The 25,740-nt window shown below is 37.4% G+C and overlaps 1 protein-coding gene across 10 annotated transcripts in view; it reads right to left on the bottom strand.

The window, feature by feature from the left end:
- Positions 1-25,740, bottom strand: part of npnt (nephronectin) — a 70,175-nt gene that overhangs the window by 30,535 nt on the left and 13,900 nt on the right. For 3 of the 10 annotated variants that reach the window (XM_062982945.1, XM_062982947.1, XM_062982952.1), the window contains exons 3-7: positions 13,570-13,620; positions 11,482-11,574; positions 7,424-7,516; positions 2,050-2,169; positions 831-950 (exon numbers count right to left, since the gene is read on the bottom strand). In XM_062982945.1, the coding sequence (XP_062839015.1) occupies positions 831-950; positions 2,050-2,169; positions 7,424-7,516; positions 11,482-11,574; positions 13,570-13,620 (477 nt within the window). The remainder of the gene's footprint in view (positions 1-830; positions 951-2,049; positions 2,170-7,423; positions 7,517-11,481; positions 11,575-13,569; positions 13,621-25,740) is intronic. The other 7 variants (XM_062982946.1, XM_062982949.1, XM_062982953.1 and 4 more) reach the window with 3 other exon arrangements.

The following is a 25,740-nucleotide window of genomic DNA, read 5'->3' as shown; positions in this document are numbered from 1 at the left end:
TGTGTAGAAATCTCCACCTGGTCCTTCATATCCAAGGCTTGAAATTATTCCATTTTTTAATCTAAAAAGCAAACCGTGTTTTGCCATTTTAATATGCCATTATATATAATAGGACAAGCATCTATAGATTTTGGTATCTATAGAGAATCCTGGGACCATTTCACTTATCCACATCCAGAAAAATGTGTCCTCTCTTGGTATTTTCTAGGCCTTTCAACATGACTCTATTTTCACAACTCCATAAAGACTTTTTCCTGTTCATACATGTTTGAATTGAAGATCTACTGTTGTTAAAATAACAATGACAGTATAAATCATTATGAATCAAGGAAGGGACTGCTGCTGCAGTGATCTGATGCTGTCAATATTGTTCCTCTTGCATTCAATTAATATTGGCAAATAAGTATAAGGACTTTTTATGGGTTGCTGTGAGTTTTCTGGGTTCTATGGCCATGTTCCAGAAGCATTCTCTCCTGATGTTTCGCTCACATTTATGGAAGGCATCCTCAGAGATGCGAGGTCTGTTGGAAACTTGGCAAGTAGGATTCATATATCTGTGGAAAATCTAGGTTGGGAGAAATAACTTTTGTCTGTTTGAGCCACGTTTGAATGTTTCAACTGATCACCTTGTCTAGCATTTAATGGCCTTGCAGATTCAAGGCCTGACTGAATCTTACAGTAACCCAGTGATTCTAGCCATGAAAGCCTTCAAGAACAGATATGACTTTTTATGTTTTTCATACATGAAAACTAGCAGTGACATCTCCTCAGAATATCCCATTGCTCATAGAAGAAAAAGAAGAAAAAGACACACTGTATTTGGGACATACCTATGCAGGTTCTGCTGTCAGATGCCAGTTGTAAACCTGGAGATGGACAGCGGCATCGAATCTCCCCCTTCACTACATCGCAGCCATACTGACAGTTTGCCATGGAACATGTGAGAGCATCTGTGGAGATATCATTTCAAAAATCTCACATCAGATTGCATTGTATTGGGTTTTTTAATAATGTAGAAGTGAAATTTTGTAACACAGGAAGCCAGTAGACAAAATGTAGTTGATATTAATAGAAAAAGGCATGCACTTCCTGAAGAACAAATATACCCATGGAGCAAAAAAACAAAAACAAAACTACTTAAGGCAAGTGCTCTTGATATAAGTTGAAGCATAGGGCAACTGTGCACTGGGTTTAAATGGTGTGCACCATATATGTATTACAGTTACCTAATAGAAAACTGGAGCCTCTGGTGGCTCAGCGAGTTAAACCGCTGAGCTGTTGAACTTGCTGACCGAAAGGTCAGTGGTTCGAATCCGGGGAGCAGAGTGAACTCCTGCTTTTAGCCCCAGCTTCTGCCAACCTAGCAGTTTGAAAACATGCAAATGCAAAATAGGCTCCAGCGGGAAGGTAACGGCGCTCCATGCAGTCATGTCGGCCACATGACCTTGGAGGTGTCTATGGACAACGCCAGCTCTTTGGCTTAGAAATGGAGATGAGCACCAACCCCCAGGGTCAGACATGACTAGACTTAATGTCTAACATTAGATTCATTTCTGCTGGTGCAATAGATTTTACACAAACAAAATGTGTTTTCACAAACTGGAGCTTTTAGTAAAATAAAAAAAATCTAAAAAGAGCTCTGCTCATAGGAAAAAGCAGTGTTTTATCTTATTTGGCATGTCTTCTAAAATTTAAGTTGTGCATCATCACAAAAAAACCTCTTATCTCTCCTGTCCTTGATGTGGTAAGTATTCAAAATATTCACTTTTATGGGAGTATGAAGAAATTTGGTCTCTGTGGAATAATTTTCAAACAAAGAAGCCAACAGGAGCCTGACAATTTTTGTGGGTTGCATTTACAAAGAAAGTGACACACCCATGTCTTTAAGGTGCTGCATAATTACATTCCCAAATGTAATAATTGTGAGTCAAAGAATGGCTACATTCATGTAACCAGTTACAGTAAAAACTAAAAAAAATATTTTTGTTTAATTCAGCAAAGTCTATGCTCTTGCTTTTTAAACAATAAGCGAGAAGGGCCTTGACATACTAGAACAAGATCCATCAGGCATGAGCATATATCCATTTAGACAGTAACACTTGTAGCTGCCATAGGTGTTCATGCATCGATGTTTGCATGGCCTTGGTTTCAGTCCACATTCATTGAGATCTAACAGAGAAAGAGGAAACAAAAAGAAAACGGGGTTTACATACTAACATTTTGACCATTCCAGGAAATGAGCACTATTGGGTTCCCTTCTAACCAGGACTAGACCCTTAACTGATTACTATAAAGTATTTTCCTATATGCAGAAGGACAGTATGAACAAAATGCTACCAGATCTCATAACAGTGCGATTAGACACACTTTTACTATCCTTATTTCCCATTCACATCAGTTCCAGACTTGGGTAGTTACTTTTTTGACTACAATTCAAAGAATTTGCCAGTCAACTGGTGAGGTTCTGAGGGCTGTTAAAAGAAGTAACTTTTCAGATTTCTGATCAATTCTGCCTTAACCTATGGATTAAGTTTAACCCAGGTTAGTACAAACTATAGCTGAGATATGCACTCGAGTAAGTCTTAATTATGTTTAAAGTAGGTTGTCTGATGACGGGAAGCGTTTAAAAAAAAGCGTTTAAACAAAGGCTAGATGTAGACTAAGTTTGCATCTACATGGCAGACTTAATGCAGACTTAATATAGTTTGACGCCATGTTAATTATCACGATTACTTGTCAAGTGATAATAAGACGAAATCAAGATTTGGCCAGAACTGTGTCTATCTCTCAAAGACTTTACCTCTCCTCTTAAAGACTTTGTAGTGAGACTCAGAAGGAGAGAAAGTCTAAAATTCTTGTCAGTTAATAAATTCTGGTTTGATTCAACAATATAGTCTCCAACCTGTTGGCTGTGCAGCCAGTTCACCTTCCAAGTAGTTAAAACAGCATGGGGGCAGAACAGGGCTCAATGCTATGGAATCCTGGGATTTGAAGTTTGTTGAGGCACTTGCACTCGTTGGTAGAGAAGGCTAAAGACATTGTAAAACTACAGCTCCCATGACTTCACAGCATTGAGCAACGGCAGTTAAAGTGGTATCAAACTTCTTTAATCCTACAGTGTGGATGCAGCTCAAATCCTATTCTAATAGACCCGGTAAAATTAATGATACTTCTGATAGTGATGACTCCTTGAGACACATCTACTCTGTTTTATGGCTAAATATTGATCTGTTTTTTTCTTTAAAAAAACAAAAACCTTGTCCAACATTGGGTTGTTGTATGTCTTTCGGACTGTGTGGCCATGTTCCAGAAGTATTCTGGCCACACAGCCTGAAAGACATACAACAACCCTGTGATCCCGGCCATGAAAGCCTTCGACAACACCTTGTCCAACATTTTTTTAGCACTAAAATTGTATTATTTCCCTCAAGTCCTTAGGATAGATTTGACTACTGAGAAATATACATGTCTAAAGTGTAATGTTGTTTCCCTTAAAATGAAATTCTTTCAAACTTGACAGATTATCAATATTAAAAAGATAAAATGGTAAATGGAAAAAGAAAATCCAGTTTACGGAATATGTTCATAGCCTTTTAAAAAGAATGGCAATTAATAGAATGTTGTGCAACTATACACTGGGGCAATGTCTCATTTGAACAACACTCCTTTACTGCCTTTTTTAAAAAGCAGCACCAGGAAGCATCACAAACTTAATATGAAAAATAGGGGATGCTAAATGTGCTGGATCAGTGTGACCAAACCTGGAAAAAATCCACTGCTTAGAAAATGTCTAGTGTGCTCATCTCTTTACTAAAAAGTCTCATCAGAGAATTATCTCTCATTTTAACGTCATCATCTTAATAATCTTCATAACAAAATAATTACATAGCAAGAATCTTGATGAAAACCCTAGGTGAAGTATATAACTATTATTAAATCATTATTCCAGAGAGAGACATATGTTAATATCTTCATGGCAATAACTTTTTTATTTTTAGCTCATACTTTTAGCCGTGACACCACACACAATAAACTTTTTGTTATACATTCTACTGTTAAAGGTAAAACTGCCTATTTTTGAATAGGTTTAGCCAAAAGCTGGCCCGGTAGGTTCACACAGGACAATGGCACTAACAGAAGAACAAGCTTAGCACCAGATAATTCTTAATGAAGTGCTGGGTATGCACACAAAAATACACATAAATAAACGCACATAGTGGTTTTGAAAAAAAGATCATGAAGCTTACATTCTCCCTGTTTATTTTTCCATGAGTTCTTTAAACACAGCTCATTTAGAATAAATGTTCTCTGGAATGGGAGGGGGTGGAGAAGCAGAACTTTGCCATTTGGACACTTTACAATGAACAACTACAAAGACTCCCAAAGCTTGTGCGCATCACCGAAAATCCTCCGTGAAGCTTTTAATGGGATTTGAGAGTTGTTTTGATGAACTTAATTTATGCTGCTGAAATTTTCCTTCATCATGTCAAACTAGACAATTTGGCAATGAAGTCATTCACACTTAAATGCTACAATTACATGGGCAGGATGGAGGTGTGGAACTCAGCAACAAAAACATAATATCGTCACATCAAAGCTGCGTATGAAAAAGCATTTAGCAGATTGGGCGCTGTGGCATTTGGGGAAAGCAGTCTCAAATGTAAGCATAGGCAGCTAAGCTTAGGCACTGCACTGAAAGAAGAGAGATGGTTAATGAGATTGCATACCAATCTTTAGAAAAGAGAACTAGTTATGTGTCGTTGTATTTCCATATTACAATACTAATTGCTGGTGTACAAGCAGGTTAGCCAATAGGCCATGTTCAGTAATGACTGGTCTACTGTATATCACAATGAAGTGTGACCTTCACTTAAGCACATAATAATATTATTACTTTTAATCTTCATAACCCAGATGCTCTGAAGCTGCTATCTTTCAAGGGGGGACCCTGTGCGTTGTATTATGAGGCACTTATTGAGGTTGACTTCTCCTGCAAGGCCCAAACTTATATGTTCCTTCTCCATGCCATCAATACTCACTATCTCCAAGATTACTAGTGAGAAGAAGGAGCACCAGGTTCCAAATGCCATGTGGATGGCTTTTGGGATTGAATGTACAATTCAATGACAGAAGGCAAAAGACAAGTCCAGTAAAGCCTCCCTTCCTCTGATCTTAAAGCTACCATTGGCCCTTCTTTCATGTGATCAAAATTGTAAGTGAACCGGTGAAAGGAGAAAATATAGGAGCACAGCCCAGGGATATAAGAATGATTATTACTTACAAAGAGGGACTTGGTGCCTTATGTTCCATCTCAAGTTCCAGATAACTGGCTAAATACTGAGAAGACTTTCCCACTGGGAAGAATAGAATATAGCACCAATTGCTTTGGTGTGAAGAGAGTATAATTACATACTAACATTATCATCTGCACAGTGGGAGCCTCACATACCATTCCAAGGGCTCTAGTTTCAGTATAAAGATATTATTATTATTATTATTATTATTATTATTATTATTATTATTAAATTATTAATTATTATTATTGTTTAAAGCTACAGACAATGTGGTTGCTGTTGCCCACTTTTGGTCCAAAACTATTTAGTTGCTTGTGATTTCCTTTTTTCTTTTTTCTTTTAATTTTATTTTTATTTCCATTATTTGAAATGTACAATGCTTTTGACACGAAATAATAAAAGTATAAAGATCATGTTAATGTGGGATTTGTGTATTGATAGTGTTTAAATGAAATTTGTGTCTTTCCTGTATTGCATACTGATTGCATCATGCAGAGTGTAACATAGTCTGGAAAGAGTTAATTGCTGAGAAGCTGTGATGACCTTGATGTGTGGCTGGAGCTGGGGAGTATCCAGACACAAGTGTGTGTGCATGGCTGATTGCATCAGTTCTGTTCCGTTCAGTTCTGAGTAGAGTCGAGTTCTGTCTGCCTAGAGTGAAAGTCAAGTCCTGTGTTCGTCTATTGTCTGCAAGTCTGTTTGTCTTGATTATTACTGCTTACAGTAAAACTTGTATATAGTTTTACCAAAGTCTCTGGGTGTCTCTTCATTCTGCGTTCCACTGATTCCATCCAACTACTGCTGCGCTGCAAATTACTCTGACAGATCATGGCAGAACAATCAATAGCAGGTTGGTCAATGTCTGGATCCAGACTAATGTGTATGCCAACCCTATCAATAGCTGTAACCAAATAAAGTTGTGGTCTATTTCTATCCAATATTTGTGTCTGTCTGGTCTTTGTTTAGAATCGGATTAATAGCCTACCCAAGGCACATAAGCAACAGGCCTATGGGAATGCCCCAATGTTCTTTTCCAACAGTCAAGTGCAATGCTCTCTGAGGAATATATACTGAAATGTTATTAATGAGACATATGACTTTTTGTAAAACAAATAGGGAACTAGAAAGCTGCCTGACATCATGTCAGCTTATTTGTCCTTCTGCCCCAGCCTACCACATCCTAGTGCCTTCCAGCTCTGTTGCATTGTGCCTCTCACCATTCCTGGGCAGCAATAGCAGATAGTAGTACGTGTTAAATGCTGAACCATGCTGCTGGGTATAAATGATAAAGGAGTTATAGTTCAGTGCATCAGGAGGAGAACCACTGTTGGAGAAGGCTCATCATAGTCCATTGCTGCCTGGCTCTGTAGATTCTCAAGCAGAATTATATCCTATCAGTTACTACATGAATCTAGCATCTCCAGGAAGATCTAGGACCACTTATTGTCTGAAAGCTGGAGACCCATGATCACTCAGCGGAGGTATTATTATTATTTACTGAAATACACAGACAAAGGTTAGGACTTGATATAGGACAGTTTTTGTGTTCTGCATATTCTGATAACTGGAGATGTCAAGGTTTGAGTCAAGGACCTTGCATACGCAAAGACTTGTCTAAATTTCCTGACCTGCAAATATTAATACCTGTAACAGGAAAGCAAATAAACCAGGAACTGCATTATTTGCTGTTACTGGCAGTTCCACAATACATTTTACACATCTTCATTTTACATGCCAAAGCAGGTGTTAATATCTTTGGTAGGAAATAAAATAGGGACATGAACAAGAACAAAATACAATCACAGTTCTTGTTCCCATTTTCTTAAATCTGTCTAAGTAAACTAAATATTTCAAGGTTTAAAGGAGAGCTGAGAAAAAGAAATATGTACTTCAAAAGTCTGAAGCGCAAGCACAAATAAAAGAGAATTGTCAAAGGTCAAGTTTTCCAGAACAGAGGTTTAAAGCCTCAAGAAAGTGTCAATGCTCAGTTGCATTGCATGCCAAGCATACAGAGGGCTTTCATGGAGCAGCCAGAAGTTCACTGTCCTTTCAGCAAGAGGTTCCATTGTAGGTTTCAAGCCGTGCCTGGTGGAAGCAGTGTACCACCTGAAGAAAAGGATTTTCCTCACCCCTCCATGGAAACTTTGTTGCATGATGTTCCACAGGGCTGAAAAAAGGCGGTTCACTTGGCCAGTCATATGAGCTTGCGTATAGATGTTCGGCTTCACCAGTTGAGGAGAAGGCATAAGAAAAGTCAACAATATCAAAAACACATTTTTGAAAAATGCTAATCAGATGATACATGGCACCTGAGCATCTACAAGATATACCTAAAAGGTTAACAAAAATTGGAGACAATATGGGGCGGGGAACAGGGTCAACTTCCATGTGGCAGTAGTTTTGGAAATAAGTGCTATATTAGAATGAATAAAGTTAATACTCGGAATATTGACTTCTCACGTTCATTGTTTCATGGCAACAATTTAAACTCAGAAAATCCTGATTTCTTTTATGATATGTGAGCTCAGATGCTAACTGTAAAATACTGAAAGAGCACAACAGAATTTTCTGTGGATGAATGGAAACAGGAATTATGAAATCTTCAAGTAATGGAAATAACCAATCAACTAAATAAAACATATAAGGAATAATGAAGAACATGAAACTTCTAGAATTTGGCTTCATTTTATTTCTGTTGTCAATGCAAACAAAAAGACATTTGTTCTTCCAACTACTCATTAATGTTTATGAAATGACGTATTGTCACAGGATACTTGATCTTCTTTTGTACAATTTGTTTAAGACATGTGTGGTTGATTTGATCTTCAGATGACTCAGATGTTTTTGTTCATGTTTTTCCACCCTGTTTTTCTGTTTAAGTAAAATCCAATAAAGAGCAGGGAGAAGACCCAGTAAAAGGACATGGTGGAATATTATATCAGGTATTCAATTTGCACCAAAGGAGTGGGTTTTCCCTCCCCCCTCCCCCTGTTTTTCGACAGGTGACCAAACCATGAAACTGAACTGAGCCCTGGAGCAAGTATTTCCCAAGACTTCAAAGATAATATGGTGCATCTTCACAACCTATGAAGAGTGTTGATTCACAAGATTGGAGCCACAAAGTCATTGAGATACAATTTTGAATACAATCATGCAGAAAGCAAATAATGCTGAATAAAAAATATAGGGATAATGGAAAATGTTTTTGACAATTTGCAAAGTTTCTTTGGCAGACACAATGAGAAAAACAATGTAAGCAGAGAAATAGCATCATCATCAAGTTTTATGAAGAAATTAATCCAGCAATTAATTGAGCAATGTTTTGTGAGTACAATTATTCCACTGTTCAGACTAAACCTTCTGGTTCCACTTTTGAGTGCTCCTGCATTTGTACTAACTCTTTCATTCATACTGTGAGCTGAATTTTGCATTCACTACAGTAGAGCATGACTACGTCCAGCCAGAACTCCTTTTTCTGCATGGAGAGCTATTCTTGCAACATTACACTGAACACAGGATCCCCAACAGGTAAGACTTCTGGATGAGCAGAAACTTCAATCAAAGCAATTACGTTTTCATTATAGAACCAAACTCAATTTCCAGAACTGTTACCGGGGGAAATTAGCGAGCCCTCAGCTGCCTACCCACCCTGCCTCCCAACTCTCTGGTCCTTTATTGCAGTTGTCAGTCTGTGCCACAACTATCATCTCAGAAAATTGCTCAGGACTACACATCTTCTGATATAATTTCTAGTTTGAGGACAGCATTTTTGAAAAACCTGCTTTGTTTGAATGGTGATTATTTCAATGAATGTTTTGAACTTCTATCCCAATTCTATCCCAATCCTCTCTCTATCAGTCTCTTCAGATCTGTTACAAATTCATTCACCACAAGCCAGTCTCCCTCTCTCCCACCCACCCAAATGGTAGCAAAACAAGAGAGAACTGCTAAGTATGTACACAATGGACATTCTGTTTCCTAAATGGTTAAAGCACAATATCTCACAGGGAACAGGAACTGACTAATTAACTATGCAATCCTATACCTGACTACTCAAAAGCGAGCCACACTAGGTTTAATGGAAGTTATTGCCAAGGAACTGTGTATAGACTTACAGTCTTAATCTCCCAGTACTGTGCAGATGGTATCATGTACTAAAACATTTTGTTCATCTAGCACAAGCAATTTTAATTGCTACAGCTCTGCCAAGGTAAGTCAGGAAAAGGACAATTTGGAGGTTGAGTAATTAGTTTTCAGAAGTAACAAAGTCACTTAAACATCATGGCTCCATTTCATGACTCTTTTCTTTAGTCTACAAGGAGTGGAAGTAAATGCAAAGATTACATTTCATGCCCTATAATTTTCTTTCACTTTCTATCTACAAGATTCCAATGTGTGTTTATTTATATCTATATTTATGTCTTTCTATCTTATAGCTATACCTGTACTCATGTACAGGCACTGATTGTATAAAGATAAGAACAAAATGACAGTTCCCTGGATAACAACATTTATTAGTTCCCTTAAAATAAACTGCCAGAGTTGGATAGTTTTGTCTGATTTTATTCCCACCAACAGAGCTTTTATTAGATTAAGATATCATAATCTGAGCAGATCTCACAGGATCTAGCAAACACAAAGGTGGAATGACATATTCCCTCCTAATATGGTCCTGGAGGGAAACAAATGTTGCTTGGAAGATATTTGTATAATGAAGAAACCCCTCAATGGTCCATCAGACCTTTCCATGAACCTGGTGCTACCTGCACTTTAAAATCTATGCACATTACAGTTCAATTATAACTTAGGAGGGCTATATATCCTACTTAACAAATGGCAGTTGTCCACTTAAAGGGCTGTTAAAAGTACAGTACTCTATTTGAAAGCATCTTCTGTTTCACAGCTAGGCCACCTCACAATATCCAGGTGTTTTGGATTACAAGTCCCAACTAGAATAGGCTCAGGAACTACAAGACCTTTAGTCTTAAAAATATAGAGTGTATAAGAGTACCCACACTGTCTGTTTGTAGGACAGTTTATTCACTTTCAGGATAATTATAAAAAGGGAAAGCACCTAGGGCTGTGAAGTTACCTATCATAAGTTACCACCAAGACAGTGAGTAAATAACCATATAGGTCACATGGCTACATTTCCCCTCACTATGCTGAGATGCATTGTATTGAATTACTTTATATTTCTAAGTTTACATAAGTGTATGCATTGAAATGTGCACACGATATAAAAACAATATTTTAAAATTAGCATTTGTTTGTCCTTCAGGCAGTCTTCTGTTTAAAGGGGTGTCCAAGCACAATTTTCTGTTTGAAATATATTCAGGGGTAGCCATGTTGGCCATGCAGCAAAATAAATTCCAAAATCCACAAAGGAGTGACCCAAAAAGCACAAAATACATCATGTACGATTTTGAAGATTTATTTGAAGGCATCTTGTGTTTGAAGAATAGTCCTGTTGGAGCCTTGGGCAATCAAACGTTAATACATGATCAATACACTGAATAGGCATACAGGTCCTCTGATCAGACGCTTCTCAATGTGGTGAGATGTACTCTATTTCTCTTCAAAGTACTGTAATTGCTAAATGTAGATATATAATTTTCACATGAAATGTTATACAAATAGTGTCACTTTCATTTTCTGTTTTGGTGATGCATTTCCTCTTTTTTCACAACCTCTCCCCAGTCAGTCACCCATATTTTTTCCATGGGTGAAACTTTCATTAAACTTTCATTAAAATGTACACAACAGACATATACTCAGTTTGTCATTAGTATTGATTTGGGGACCCACCAAGCCATGTGACCTTTCCATTGTTGTTACTATGTGTCTCCCTAAGTTCCTAAAATTTCAATGGTCTCTGGCTGCCTAGAGAGCTAATGATTTAAATCTTCAGAATCTACATCTATTCTTTCACCTGAACAACATTTATGGAAAAGAAATCAAACTCTGATTTAACAAAACAATATGTAGTTTGTTAAAGTTTCAAATTATTCAAAAAAAAATCCATGGATCTCTTTCCTTTTAATATCTGCTTTGGGTTTGGGGTGTTATGTGGTTTCCGGACTGTGTGGCCCTTTTCTGGCAACATTTTCTCCTGATGTTTCACCTGCATCTGTGGCTGGCATCTTCAGAGGAGCTGAAGGGTTTGGGTTTGTTTTTGTCTTCTTACCTTGGTTACATGTTTTCCCAGTGTATCCTGGATGACACTTGCATTTGTTTGGTCCAACACATTCACCATGTTTACATCCAGGCTGACATACAGCTGCAAATACACAAAAGCAGTTCTGTCATTCTCCTAGTCTAACTGAAGCACACATAGTATTCTACTAGAACAAACCATTTCAACATAATGAACAATAAGGGAGAATTTACAGCAGAAAAAAGTGGGAAAAGTGATTTCACAACCTTTTCCCATCCTTCTGCTACAATTCCTCCCCAATCACCTACATACAATTTTTCTGCATACAAAGTTTCATGGAAATGTACATAACAGACAAAAAGAAAGGATTAACTTTCTCATTTTTACGAGAAAAAAATAGAATTAATTTATAATTTCAAATATAGTGGGTTTATTTTAAGATGTTAAGAAGAGTCATCAACACAAACTAGAGCAAAATAACTTTACAGAGCAACCTTATTTTTTGTTTTTTTCAGAAGTAGATCTCAAGATTCGATGAGACATATTTCAATAGGGAATGGTGACAATGAAACAAGTATAGCCTGCCAGACACTACATTTGCCCACTGAGCACCTAACCTGTATTTTATGGCATGTCTCCTGTCTCTTCAGAAAGATAGAGATGCAGAAGAATTGCTCTTCACCCATATGTGCAAGAAAAAATGGATCGGATCTTGGAAAAGTTAGTTTTCAACTGCAACTCCTAAACTCTTTCAGCCAGTACAGTTATGTATTGCTCTCTTGGCTAGAGGATTCTGGGTGCTAGTCAAAATTTTGGGTGAAATTTTTCTTAGAGGGCCATGAGAAAGTTTGACATCGGGGCTTTCCATATTAAGAGTTGTGTATTTTGTTGAGATAATCAGGAATGTAAATATCCTTACTAAATCAAACATGCAAAATCTTACAAAACAACTACTTTATTCAAGAAAAGTTACCAAGCAGTAATGGTAATGGTTAAATGTGCAAATCTAAAACTTGTCCATGTGCTTTTATAAATCTTTCTTGTGGGCAGCTGGCCTTTAATCTTTAAGCAGCTCAGTGTGCAAATGCTCCCTCTGTCATATTGGAATGACAGTGCCAAATGCTGCATACATATTTCAGATATGCAGTGAAGAGGTCAATTGGAAAATTAATCTAATGACTATTATAAATAAAGCAGGCACTGGATTTTGAAAGCGGTTTCCAACTACATGACAGATTATGGTGTCAGATTAGAATATGAGCAAATCAGTGCAGACAACATCCCACGGCAGCTTTTGAAAAGGCCCTTTAATTAAGTACATAACCTTCACAACGCTTGCTTGCATGTGTGTGCCCGCACATAGACACACACCAAATTCCTAGCAGTTAAGCCACTTGTATTAATAGTAAATCATTATTGTATATCAAGATAATGCATAACAAACATTCCTTCATATAGTACATAATATTGGAAGGCATCTAGAAAGTTTAGATGCATTACTCATAAATTAAAGTCTGAGGCAATGGTTCTCAAATAATATGCCTGTATGCTGCAAGGAAGATTGAAAATGACGTTAGGAAAAATTAAGACATCATGATAGATACATCCCTCTTCGCCCCACTTGTGTGTGTGAATGCTGGTACAGTTCAATCCTATGCATGTTTATTCAAAAATAAATCATACTGTACTTCCAGCTGAGTGCCCATAAGATTGCACTGTATTTTTAACAATGTTCACACTTATTTCAAGTGACCATGAATTTAGATCCCTTGAATAAAAGCAAGTAAAGTCTTGCAAAAAATGATCATCATTTCTAAATAAATGAAGCAAACTATTGGAAGCCTAAACAGTATTCAAAATCATTAAAACAGTAAGTGTATATTGAGAGACAGACACACCAACAGACAGAAAGACATGATTGAAAAGAATGTAATTCTGAGGCCTTGTTAGTCATCAAATCTAGACCTTAAAGGGAATTCCTTCATCAGTCTAGATAGAATCATAAACAAATAATATGTTTTCTTCTTTGAGTTCATATATCATTCTTATACACCAAATATGTCACTTAGAAGTCACACCATTGTGCCAAAAGTATTTCAAGAAATATGTTCAGCTAACCTTTGGGTTGGCACCTTATCCTGGCTATTCTCTGCCTTAAGATGTAGAAAGCTGCAAAACAAATGTCCATAAAAAGCAATTCCAGCTTTTTTTTTCCCTGCAAGGAGGATGGACTTGGCTGGGATTTTATCAACTTGCTACATTCCTGGAGACTTACACACATTCAACATTCAAAGCTTTTTTCTGAAATAAAAAAATAAACTAGGACACATTTAAAAATAGAAATAGCTTATGTCACTATCTTGTTATGAGATGTTTGCAAATATTGTAGATACATTCGCTATAAAAGTCACTAAAAGGAACAGCGTTATGCTATTCTTGTTCTGCTAATAAAAGGACTCCAACTAAACAATGAATACAGCAGGGTTTTTTTTATTTCTTCCAGTCATAGAAACATGTCCCATTTCAAGGTCCTAAATCTGGCCTTAAAGAAACAGTATCCTTTCATATCTAATATATAATATATTTTTCTCGTTATGCAGAACTGCCCTTTCAGCTGTTGTCAAACAATTCCCATCACCATGACCAATGGGAAAGGGGTTTCTGGAGGGTCAAATTTTCCCTACACTTACCTAGACCAGTGGTTCTCAGCCTGTGGGTCCCCAGGTGTTTTGGCCTACAACTCCCAGAAATCCCAGACAATTTACCAGCTGTTAGGATTTCTGGGAGTTGAAGGCCAAAACATTTGTTAAGAACCACTGACCTAGAAAAATAAAAACATTGGTTTAATGGTGTTCACCACGTCAATGGGGTGGCAAATCTGGTTGTGGTTTTAATCCAAACCCTACAGAAGCTAAGTATTTTGAGGATAAGGTCAGGAATTTAAAAACAATCTCATCAGAACCATGTAACTGATGTCACTTACAACATTAGCAGAACACTTGAATCAAAGTGAACCAATAAAGAAGACTTCTTTAAATTGAAATGGAAACAGACAATGGGAGGTGAGGCCTGAAATGGATTTTAAAAATGTTTGCTATAAGATGATCCATTTCAGGAGTTGGTTGTAGTGCTTTGTGGTTGAAATGTTAAAGATTTCTAAGATACAAAATCTTAATTTTATTTTTAACAAAATGTGACCATGCCATATATAGGACTTAAAGATTATCACATACCTGAATTAATGTCTCATTAATATATATCAGTGGTTCTCAACCTGTGGGCCACAAGATCAAAAATCCGGTCTGCAAAACTCCTTCCTTTTTATTTTATTTCTGCTCCTTTCTGCAGAGCTGACCATTGCATTGGATAGACCACATCAGCTCTAGATTATTAAATTTGATTTTCTGTGGGCAAGCAGATGGCATATATTCTTTTGTATTGTTGTGTATTGGCATTGAATTCTGCCAGTTTTGTAAGCCGCCCTGAGTCCCTTCGAGTGAGAAGAGTGGGATAGAAATAATGGAAATAAATAAATATGTTCTGTATCAGAAACTAGAGCTAATGTGGTCTGTCCAATGCAGTTTCTGAATCAGCACCCCAAATAACCAAATTGAATCTAAAGTTGATCAAAAACTGATTTGTAACCCTTTTGGTACTAATGTTCAAGAGTGGTTCCTGATCAAAGTGGGCCCTGGTCAAAAAAAGGTCGGGAACCACTGATGTATATTAAGTTAATTAGGCAATGTCATGACATGTTCAGAAATACCACAAAAGAATGATTTAATGGAAGGGAGGGCAATGTTCACACTCTCAGGGCTTTTTTTGTTGTTGCCTTCAAGGCCCTCCCAGGAGTCAAGAAAGTCATCTATACCAGGTGTAGTAGACATTTCTCTCTCTCTCCCCCAGACTGTGGTGGAGGCTCCTTCTTTGGAAGCTTTTAAACAGAGGCTGGATGGCCATCTGTCGGGGGTGCTTTGAATGCGATTTCCTGCTTCTTGGCAGGGGGTTGGACTGGATGGCCCATGAGGTCTCTTCCAACTCTACTATTCTATGATTCTATGATTTCCACCACATTTCTACCCCTCTTGGAAAGATAGCCTGCTGTCCAATCATACATGCTCCCGAGGTACATAGTTTAGTTAACATTCAAGTGAACACATTTAACATGGTTTCTCCACTATTTTGGTTTTAAAACAAAAACACTGGTATATTGTGCATGGGGAAAATAGTGTCAATAGACCTGTGGAAAGGATACTGTTTCTTTAATACACAGTGCTCATTTCCTAGCAGTATTTTCATAAAATACATCCAAGTGATTTAAAATAAAACTACTGCAGACATAAAGGACAGTAGAACTTCATTTTCCTGCACAGAACACAATAATGCAGTTCTGTATTTTTAAATACACCATATTTAAAGATTCAATGATGAAAACAGAAAGAGTACAAGTAGTAGTCCCAAATTATACCGCTCCTTCTTTTAATGTGTAAATGCCATTCTGAGGCATCCTTTAGTCAAAATCTTCATTATATTGAAAAGTTCAAATTAGGGCATTTTAAATTATTATACAGAACTGCACCAATGTTTAAAAATATTTTTAAAACCCTAGCCACCTGATACCTGGAATCCATGGAAACACTTTTAAGGACAATACTCTTCACAAATCATCCCCACAATGACATATAAACATGCAGTAAAGATAACGTAAATCAGTTGAGATGGAATATTTTAATATATAGTCTTAGCCCCAAAGTATAAAGGAGGAACAGCATTTTTAGAGCATTGTTTCTTTTTCTGCTAAGCAAGAAGACAGAAAGCATGCAAAGCCCCTGGTTATAGCAACATCTCCAGCATTCTTCATATGTGTAAACCCCAGCTTTACTACATGCATTGTACTGAAAGTATTTTATTGAACTTGGCTAAGCAAAGCAGCAGGTTATGAGGCAATGAACAAAGATATTTTATGGATATTGACTTAGATTGGATCTATGCTGACCTGCTATACCAGGGCCAGCTCAGAATAGTATACACCAGATCAGCCCCAGGATGGCTTTCATAGCTTTTCCATTGCTGCAGATGTGGGAGAGAGTCCTGTCTATCTTTACCATCCCCTCCACTTCCCCATGTTGTGGTGAAAAGCAAGCTTTGCATGCTTTCTGCCTTCTTGAAGAGTTTTCTAGAGAGGCAGATTATCTAGATTCAAATTGGCTTTGGGCCTGATTCTAAGGCAGAGAATGCTTTGGCCACTTTCATAAATGGTCTATTAAGGAAATTGACAGAGCAAGTGTATTTCTCTTGGGTTATTTTGATCTCTCACAATCTTGTGATGGCATCAGCCAAGGTGTCTTTCTAGTCAACTGTCCAGAATAAGGCTTGAGGCATTATTTTATGGTGGCCTCAGTCCTTCTTGGAGAAGCAAGCTAAGAAGATTGTGTTACTTCTATTTGATGTCTGTTAACTGGCCTACAGGGATTCATTTTATCCTCCATGTTACTTAACATATAAACAAAACTACTAGGTACGGTCACTAGAATTTTGGAGTTCACACTGTCAAGTGTACTGATGCAAGAAATATATATAACCTGACCTTAGGGGAAAATGGACTACCTCAAGTGTAAAAATAATGGATCACATTTTTAAGGGGATTTTAAAAGTATCAGAGAATTCTAGAATCTTAGAACTGTTTAGGCAGAAGGGACCAATTCCCTCTGTTACTTGCTATGCTTACCTTTTACAAAGAGATTCACAATTTTACAACTGCAACACTTTTGAAACAACTTCAAATATAGTATGATCCCCATATTTGCAGGGAATACATTCCCAGACTTTGTATGGATAGTGGACACACAAGTGTGAATCATAGTAAACTCTATTGAAATGAGGGCCTTAGGGCCAAGAATGCCGTAGAGTCACTGTTCTGTCCCAGGAGCTAACTCTCTAAGGTGCCCTATTCTCGGCAAGAACAGAGTTGAAAACTCACAACAAAAGGTCTAACAGTAAACAAAAATAGTAATTTAATTGTATTGAAGATCAGTATCCTATCTCCTCCCAGGATCTGACTAACAAATGATTACTTGAAAAAACAGATGAAACTTGGAACTTAACTGAGTTTCTCTTGATTTCTTCTGAAGAGATTTTTTTTCCAGCCTCTTTTCTGAGTGCTTTGTCTGGCTTTGACTTCTGTTAACACCTCCTGTTAAATCTCTTTTCTTCTTTAAATTGCAGTCTTAGTTCTTTAATACTTCAAGTTTGTTTTGCCAAGTCTTAAACTTAATTTCTTCAACCTTTAACTTCTTAAACTTTGACTGAGTTTCTTTAATCTTTGACTTAGTTTCCTAAACCATAGACTGAGTCTCCTTAAGCTTTGACTTCAACTTTAGATGTGGAAGATATTGCAGCCTCTAGGCTCCTTGGCACCCTTAGACTGACTAACTGCAAAGGAGTTCCTGAGGAGGACTACAATCTCCATCTGTGGGGTGGGGAGGTCTTAAAGGGACAGGGCCTAATTATGGTTCCTCCCACAGAAAACTATACAAAAGAGAACTGAAACCATTCTAACTAAAAAGGACAACCAAAGCTCAATAAAGAAAACAGTAAACGCCTCTGTGGGGGCATGTGGAGGAGCTAATGCCTAGAGAGGATGTATTTTATTGGATATGGATAAATGTAACCATGGATACTGATCCTATCGATATGGGGGCCATGCTGTACTGCATATACCTTGACTTGTCCGAATTCATGAACAAACAAAAAGCAGCAAACATGCAAATCAGCCCAAAACAAATCCTCACCAAATTATAACAATATTTCATGCTAGCGTTTTCCACACACTATTCCAGAGAAATTTTGGGTATTTTGTTTGATTAACAAAAATGTCTAAATGAAGATACTAGTAACAGTATAAAACATATCTGCATCCCTAGAAGATTTTAAGGACACAGAGGTGAGCTGAAATTCCGTTTTACCAGGGCTATTTTTTGGCTTAGCATCTGGGTGAATTGGTCTCAGAACACTCCAGTGGAACTTCAGTGAAGTGCTATTCTCATAATATGGCCATGCAAATGGAAAGATCAGAAGTGAAGTTACATTTAGTAATATCTCCTTCTGCTTACAAAGCCCATAAAAAGAAGTTACTGCTGTATTTGAAAAATGAAACTCTTGACTTTCATGACAATAAGTAAAATAGTCACCCTTTTGGTGATTTTAAGGAAAATTTTAAGGAAAATAGCAACATGAAACTGCACCTGTCAGGTTCTTCTACATTTCTTTTCCATTTATGAGGCCATTCGCCCAGAATGATAAAAAATACTAAAATATGACAATTATACCATACAAATCTCTTCACTAAGGCCGAATGGTAATATAACTTAATTATGCCTACATTACTGGAGAAAGGAATAAATTACAAATAGCAAGATATTTGTATTTCGTTACTTTTAAGTTTGGATTTGTATGCATGATCAGGTTTGTCCAATACCCATGCAAGTCCCAACAAATTTCATTTTCTCAGAACCTATGAAGACATATTAGTAAGAGTGGGGCCAGAAGAATCACTGAAATCTTCCTTTTCACCATGGGTCTACTATACATGTGGATACATCATGGGAAGCCTATTGTTTACTTGGCAGGCAAACTATTTGCTTCAATTCTCAAAAGATAAAATGTTTTAAACAATTGACTGAAAAGTAGCATCTTATATCCAGCATATAATAATAATTTGGTTGTTGTGAGCAAAGAGCAATAATAATGCATGTAACAAAATGATGTAGATCATGTCATTGGTATTTTGATATACCAAAGACTTGAACATTCACACTGCTTAGTGCAATGCATTTTTAACGGGTGAAATCTATTAGACAGGCAATGCCAAACTCATGCATGTACAACAAACCTTAAGTATTTTTTAGCCTCACTTGTGTTACTAAAATCGGGGCATGATGACACCAAAGTGGCCTCACTTTGTAGGTCTGATGTAAAAGAAATCCCTGACATCTATGTAAGAAATAGATGCTGAATGTAAAGTAGTATCATTCTTCAATCATACAGGTGGAAGCTCTCTCATCCTGGTAAAACATCAGCATCATATTGGCCCCCAACATGTTCTCCTCTTCATAGCTACACTTTTCAGAAGCAATGGTAGTTTTGGTCCAGCACAAGACAGGGAAGGCTGCACTAGGGTAACTTCAAACATACACTGGGGACGGGAAGAGAAAGATTTCCAAAATAATCTAATCAGAACTGTCACTCCCACCTATTAAAAACAGATATGATGTAACCAATGTATCTTTTAAACTTCTATCTTGGAAAGTAGCCTTTCATTCACCCTGCTCCTTAAGTGTCTGGCATGCTAAAACTCTAATGTAATCATGTTCAGCATAAATACACTACAGTTTATATATCTTGTAGTTACTTAATATATTCCAGTCATTGCTGACTTGTAATAAATAGAGGATCTTCTCAGCTCATGCAAAGGAGCCTTATCTTATAACCTTCAACGTGTTGAAGGAGACAGTTATGAATTTGCATTCCTGTCTATAGAAGGTAAAAGGAGCCAAGACTGACAGTGCAATTCTACATGTTTAATCAGTTCAATTCTACCGTGTTCAATGGAATCTATTCCTATTTCAAGTTGTAAGCATGGTACCTTCACTGAGAGTAAATGTAGCAGCAAGGTTGTACTTCACATTCAGCATCCACTTTTCATATAGTATCTAATTTTCTTTCAACAAAACCATAAAGATCACTTTGGGCATATGAAGGTGTGCTCCCTCCTGTATCATCCTCAAACTGTAAAAGCCAAGCACTGCATTTTCAAAAAGATAGTACAGCACAACTTTTTTTAAAAATCCTTTTAAAATTTCGATAGTAATTTTTTTAAAAAAATTATTGACCTTAGTGTTACACATTGCATTGAGTGTATATACAGAAAGGAGACATTAATTAGTTAAATGAATATACAGATAAGAAATTAAATTATTTTAGTGGTTTTATTGAGTTTCATGAATTTTATTGTATTTAGTATTGCATGTTTTATTATAAGTATACACTGTCTTCAGTGTTTCACAGAAAGCAAATATGAAAATGTGCATCAGAATCTAAAAATGCATCCACCATTATGAGCAACCAGCTGCATTCTACTCTTTTTCCAAACTCACTGTTAAGAAGGGATGATTCCTAACCTTATACCACACTGATGAGTCCTAGAGTTAGAGAAACACTAGATATAATTTTGTTTTGTTTTTTGCTAGATTAAAGCAGTGACTGCCTACAACACTAGATGGATCCCCTCCTGGGTACTTGGTGTAGACAGCTCAAACCTTCTAAAAATTCACCCTCAAAACAACAAATTATTCCTTTGAAGACCTTGTGGAGTGCAATTTTCCATGTAAATGTTATTTTATCTTGTGGCCTTTTGTAGCTCAGAAAATTATTTATTCTTTCAATGAACCTGAGGTGATTGTACAGGATAGGCGACATTCACAGGGTTGAAGGTAGGCACACATTTCATCAAGATCCAAGAAAAATGTAAAATGGTCCCTAGACCTCCAGAACTTTCTGTAGGCCTTTGATGTTCCATGTCACATTAGAACAGTGCTTCTTGAACTATGCTCCTCCAGATGTTTTGGACTTCATCTCTTCATTTCCTAACAGCTGGAAAGCTGTCTGGGATTTCTGGAAGCTGAAGTCCAAAATACCTGGATGAGCACAGTTTGAGAAACTCTGCACTAGAAGCTAGACTTTGTTTTATGTCAGAGTAGAAGCAGGGTCATGGCGACTATGATAAGAACCAGCAAAAACATGTAGATGCTTATCATGTTTTATTTTATCTATTCTGCTTCTGTTTGTCACGTCAAGGGACAGTTTCTTATTCCTTTTCTATGAATCTTTTAAAGCAGCTTCTATGCAAGAATGTCAGAGTGGACAATAAAGGAAAGCTTCTTAAGAAGAATAACACAAAGCATTTGCCAACAGAAGCTTTAGAGTCAAAGAACATGAACACGAGTCAAAGAACATGAAAGGCACTGCAGACTCACTCAACCAGAGAAATCAGCCATAGCAGAGCACTTGACCAACCTGGACACAACATATTATTGGAGAACACAGAAATGATTGACTACTCCAACAACTATCATGTCAGACTACACAGAAAAGCCATTGAAATCCACAAGCATGTGGACAACTTCAACAGAAAGGAAGAAACCATGAAAATGAACAAAATCTGGCTACCAGTATTAAAAAACTCAAAAATCAGAACAGTAGATGGGAAGCAACACTCTGAGGGCAGAGGAGCCCCAAGGATGGCTAATGACTCTGAACAAAGGATGCCCCCCCCCAGGCAAGAGACAAACCTTTCCAATGCTAATTAGGGTGATTAACTGAAACATTAATGCTGGCTTCCAACTGACAAAGGACTCTTGTCACACCCTGGACTCTCAACAGATATATATTTACTTTCCTTGCCTAGTTTATCCATGCCTCACAACCTCTGAGGATGCCTGCCATAGATGTGGGCAAAACGTCAGGAGAGAATATTTCTGGAACATGGCCACACAGCCCGAAAGACATACAACAACCCTGTGAAAACCTTCAACAACACACAGAAGCTTTAGAGCAGCATAAGAGCTAGTTTTCCCTTGAACTCATCCTCTGATGTCATGGGGCTTAGTGATTTGTACCTCAGCTGCTGTCCAAATTTAGAACCCTTTTTAAATACAGTAGAGCCTCACTTATCCAACATAAACGGGCCGGCAGAATGTTGGATAAGCGAATATGTTGGATAATAAGGAGGCATTAAGGAAAAGCCTATTAAACATCAAATTAGGTTATGATTTTCCAAATAAAGCACCAAAACATCATGTTATACAACAAATTTGACAGAAAAAGTAGTTCAATACACAGTAGTATGTAGTAATTACTATGTAGTAATTACTGTATTTCTGAATTTAGCACCAAAAATCACGATATATTGAAAACATTGACTACAAAAATGCGTTGGATAATCCAGAACGTTGGATAAGCGAGTGTTGGATAAGTGAGACTCTACTGTATAAAGAGATTAGTAAGTGCCATTAGTACTTTCTTCCAAACTTTGGGTCTCTCTCTCTCTATGTGTGTGTGTGTGTGTGTGTGTGTGTGTGTGTGTGTGTGATTATGTGCTCACTACAACACTTGTTCTAGCTCAGGTTTATCCTCACAACAACTTAAATAAGTGAGAAACTATGCTTGGCCCAAGTCCAGCATAGCTAGGTGGGAATTTGACTGATCTAGTGATTCCTTGATGAAAAACTCAACTTGTTTTATTTTAAATAACAAGTCTGGTTGCATTTATGTGCTGTCTTATGTGTTATGTGGGGGTGGATGGTGGGTGGGTACCTTGTCCTGTTCAGTAACCAAAACACTTCAATTTACATAAAGACAGACAGAAATGGTAAAGAGTTTTGTGGTTAACAGGAAATGCCTTGAGGCACATACCACTCTTCATCTGAATAGGAGCAACGCCAAACTCTGTTCCCTCAAAAAATATGTGTGGGAGGTTTTTATTTCATTAGACTGGGGAAAAACCTGTCATTTACAGACCTGTGTTTCTGGTGACCTTTCAAAAGATTTTCTTCAAAATGCCATTTCTGTGCCAGCTTAATTCCTTAGGGCAGGTACAAAACACCAAAAAGTAATCCAGTAAAGCTGACTTTGATTTCAGTCTTGCTTTTACAGGAGGATACAGAAGTACAATGTAGCCTTATACCGCAATACAGCAGTGAAGCTACTTCTGGATACCAATTTGATCTCCTGAACTCACTAGGAGCTGCACCTCACCATAAACTTTTGCCACCTATTTTTTTAATAGATATTATTCGGTTTTGCTGCTACCCAACTCTAGATTTCAGCTGAAAACACAGTATGCATGGAGCACTCCTGTTTGTAAGCTAATGTGCTTCCATGCAAGATGTGGTTTGGTTTAAATACAAGGTAAATGTTCTACATGCATAGTGTTTTCATATTAATCTCTCTTTCAATAATTCATTGGCAAATGTGGTGGTGAAACTTACAAAATGGACTGAGAGGCATTCTCCACTCGCTGTTTTAGATGTTTGAATCCTGCATCATTAAAGTTAGTACTTGGGTTAGGGAATGTGTGTGCCTTCAAGTCACCAGTCAATTTAAGGCGACTCCATGAATTTCATAGGGTTTCTTAGGCAAGGATGTCCCAGAGCAGTTCCTTCTGCTGAAATACAGCTTCCAACACCTGGTATTGTTGGTGCCCTCCTATCCAAGTGCCAGTATGGGCTGACTTGCAAAATTAGCCTTTTGCTTTCAGTTGTGGTGGAAGAGGTCCCTCTATCACTAGAGCTGAAGAAAGATTCATGTACCATCCCAAAGGTTCAATTTGTTTTTTTTGCTTCTGTGTGCACCGTGCAGCACTAAATTCAAATACTAAAGAACCTGCCATTTTAATCAGTTATTAGCTGATTTATTGCTATTTCACCTTACCTGACTTTCTGATATTCTGTTCTGAGCTAGTGAGTGAGGAGAGTGATAGTTCATCTAAGAATTAATTTGGGACTTGAAATCAGAGTTGGAATCATACTTTGGAAAAACTAGTTAATAGAGATACTGTCTGTATCTAAAAAAAAACCCACAGATACTTCTGTATTAGAGACATTCATTAGTTACATCCTAATTTTTCCTTCCTTGGGGATTAGTATTCTGTGCTTGTTGCTTTGTCTCATTTGCTAAAATTAGGAGAATAACAGTGGGAAAGGAAGCCGTGGAAAAACAAATATATCACTTTAGGAGAAAATTAATATGCATGTTTGTGAGCTGAGATGACAAACTAATACTCAGGGATAGGTGCAGTAGCATGATACTGGGAAGACCCCTAAAGATTATGAGCATTGTTCTTAAATCTGTCTAGTCACTGTGACAGATGCTGAGAGAAATTTACTACCGATCTTCCTGTAACAGACCTGGAAGTAGAGCACTACTCAAGGACACTACACAGGATGCTGTTCTGACTGCGCCAGCTGTTTACAGTAAGTTCTGGGACACATGACATGAACAGCTGGTGCATTAGGATATAAGCTAGTAAGAAAGAAAACACCTCTAAGTACCTGAAACTGGAGACAAGCAATAGGGATGGTTTATCACCATTATGCCCAGCTTGTGACTGTCAGAGTGGCTGACCACTGCTGGAAAGAAGAATGCTAAGTCCTTTGGTCTGATCCAAAAAAGCAGCCCTTGCATTCTCAAAGAATAAGCAATTGTCCACGCAGTTCATATTCCTACAACATGTTTCAGTGCTGTAAGCATTACCTAACTTGATGACAACTATCTCATCTGAATACATGTGAGACTTCATAATACCTTCCCCCATAGTGCCCTCTAGATGTTTAAGGCTATTTTTTATAAGCCCAGCAATCATAGGTCCTCAAAAAGGGCTGTAGTCTAACGTATCTGGAGGTTACTGAATTTCCTATCTCTGCTGTCACTGGTTACTTCTAAAAATTAGGGGGTGCAAATCCACCAACCATGGTAATTTCTATTAATTTCAATGGGGCTATGTTCAAGAGAATGGAAACTGAAAATATGTTCATAACAAGCAATGTTAACAACAAATAATAGTTGCTATTTAACTAAAATACATTAAAAATATTTCAGTGTATGATTTCACAAAAAGGTAATTCACTTCTGGTTTATGATCCTGCCTTTCCTCCACCTATATTCAGTATAGCTGAATATGTATAAAACTAAATATTGAAACTATGCACACTCAACCGGCAAAGGTAAAGAAAACCTATGATTTTGTGTAAAGTGTTCAGTGCTACCATCCAAGAAACTGCAGGACGCTTTCCATCTGACAGCACTGGAGGTATTTCTTCTATGGAGTTTAGGTTGCACATTAACTTTGGGATGATGTGATATGCCACATTTTATGCTGACTGTATAACTGAGCAAGAAGGCATTTCTGTTTGCTAGGAAAACATCATTTCCACTTGGATATCCTGATCTATGACTCAAAGGAGCACTGGCATAGGGCCAAACAACACTCCTCATCATCTCCCTTACATGAAGGAAATTTCTGTCTATTATGTGCGTGTAACCTTTTCTAGTAGCTGATTTTGGAGATAAGAAAAGAGCACATACAATTTGTGTCATCTGGATAAGAAAAAGGCATACACAATTTATAATGTTGCTTGGCTAGATGTTATTGCAAATCCAAGCAGAGCATTGTATGTTCTGAATCTTGAGTTGTTGAATTCAGTTGTACTGCTTCATCCCTTATATCAGATG

Source organism: Anolis carolinensis, chromosome 5, assembly GCF_035594765.1.
Source record: "Anolis carolinensis isolate JA03-04 chromosome 5, rAnoCar3.1.pri, whole genome shotgun sequence".
In the NCBI taxonomy this organism is placed as follows: domain Eukaryota; kingdom Metazoa; phylum Chordata; class Lepidosauria; order Squamata; family Dactyloidae; genus Anolis; species Anolis carolinensis.
Note: the sequence above shows the minus strand (reverse complement) of the source record. Positions and strands in the feature narration are given on the sequence as shown.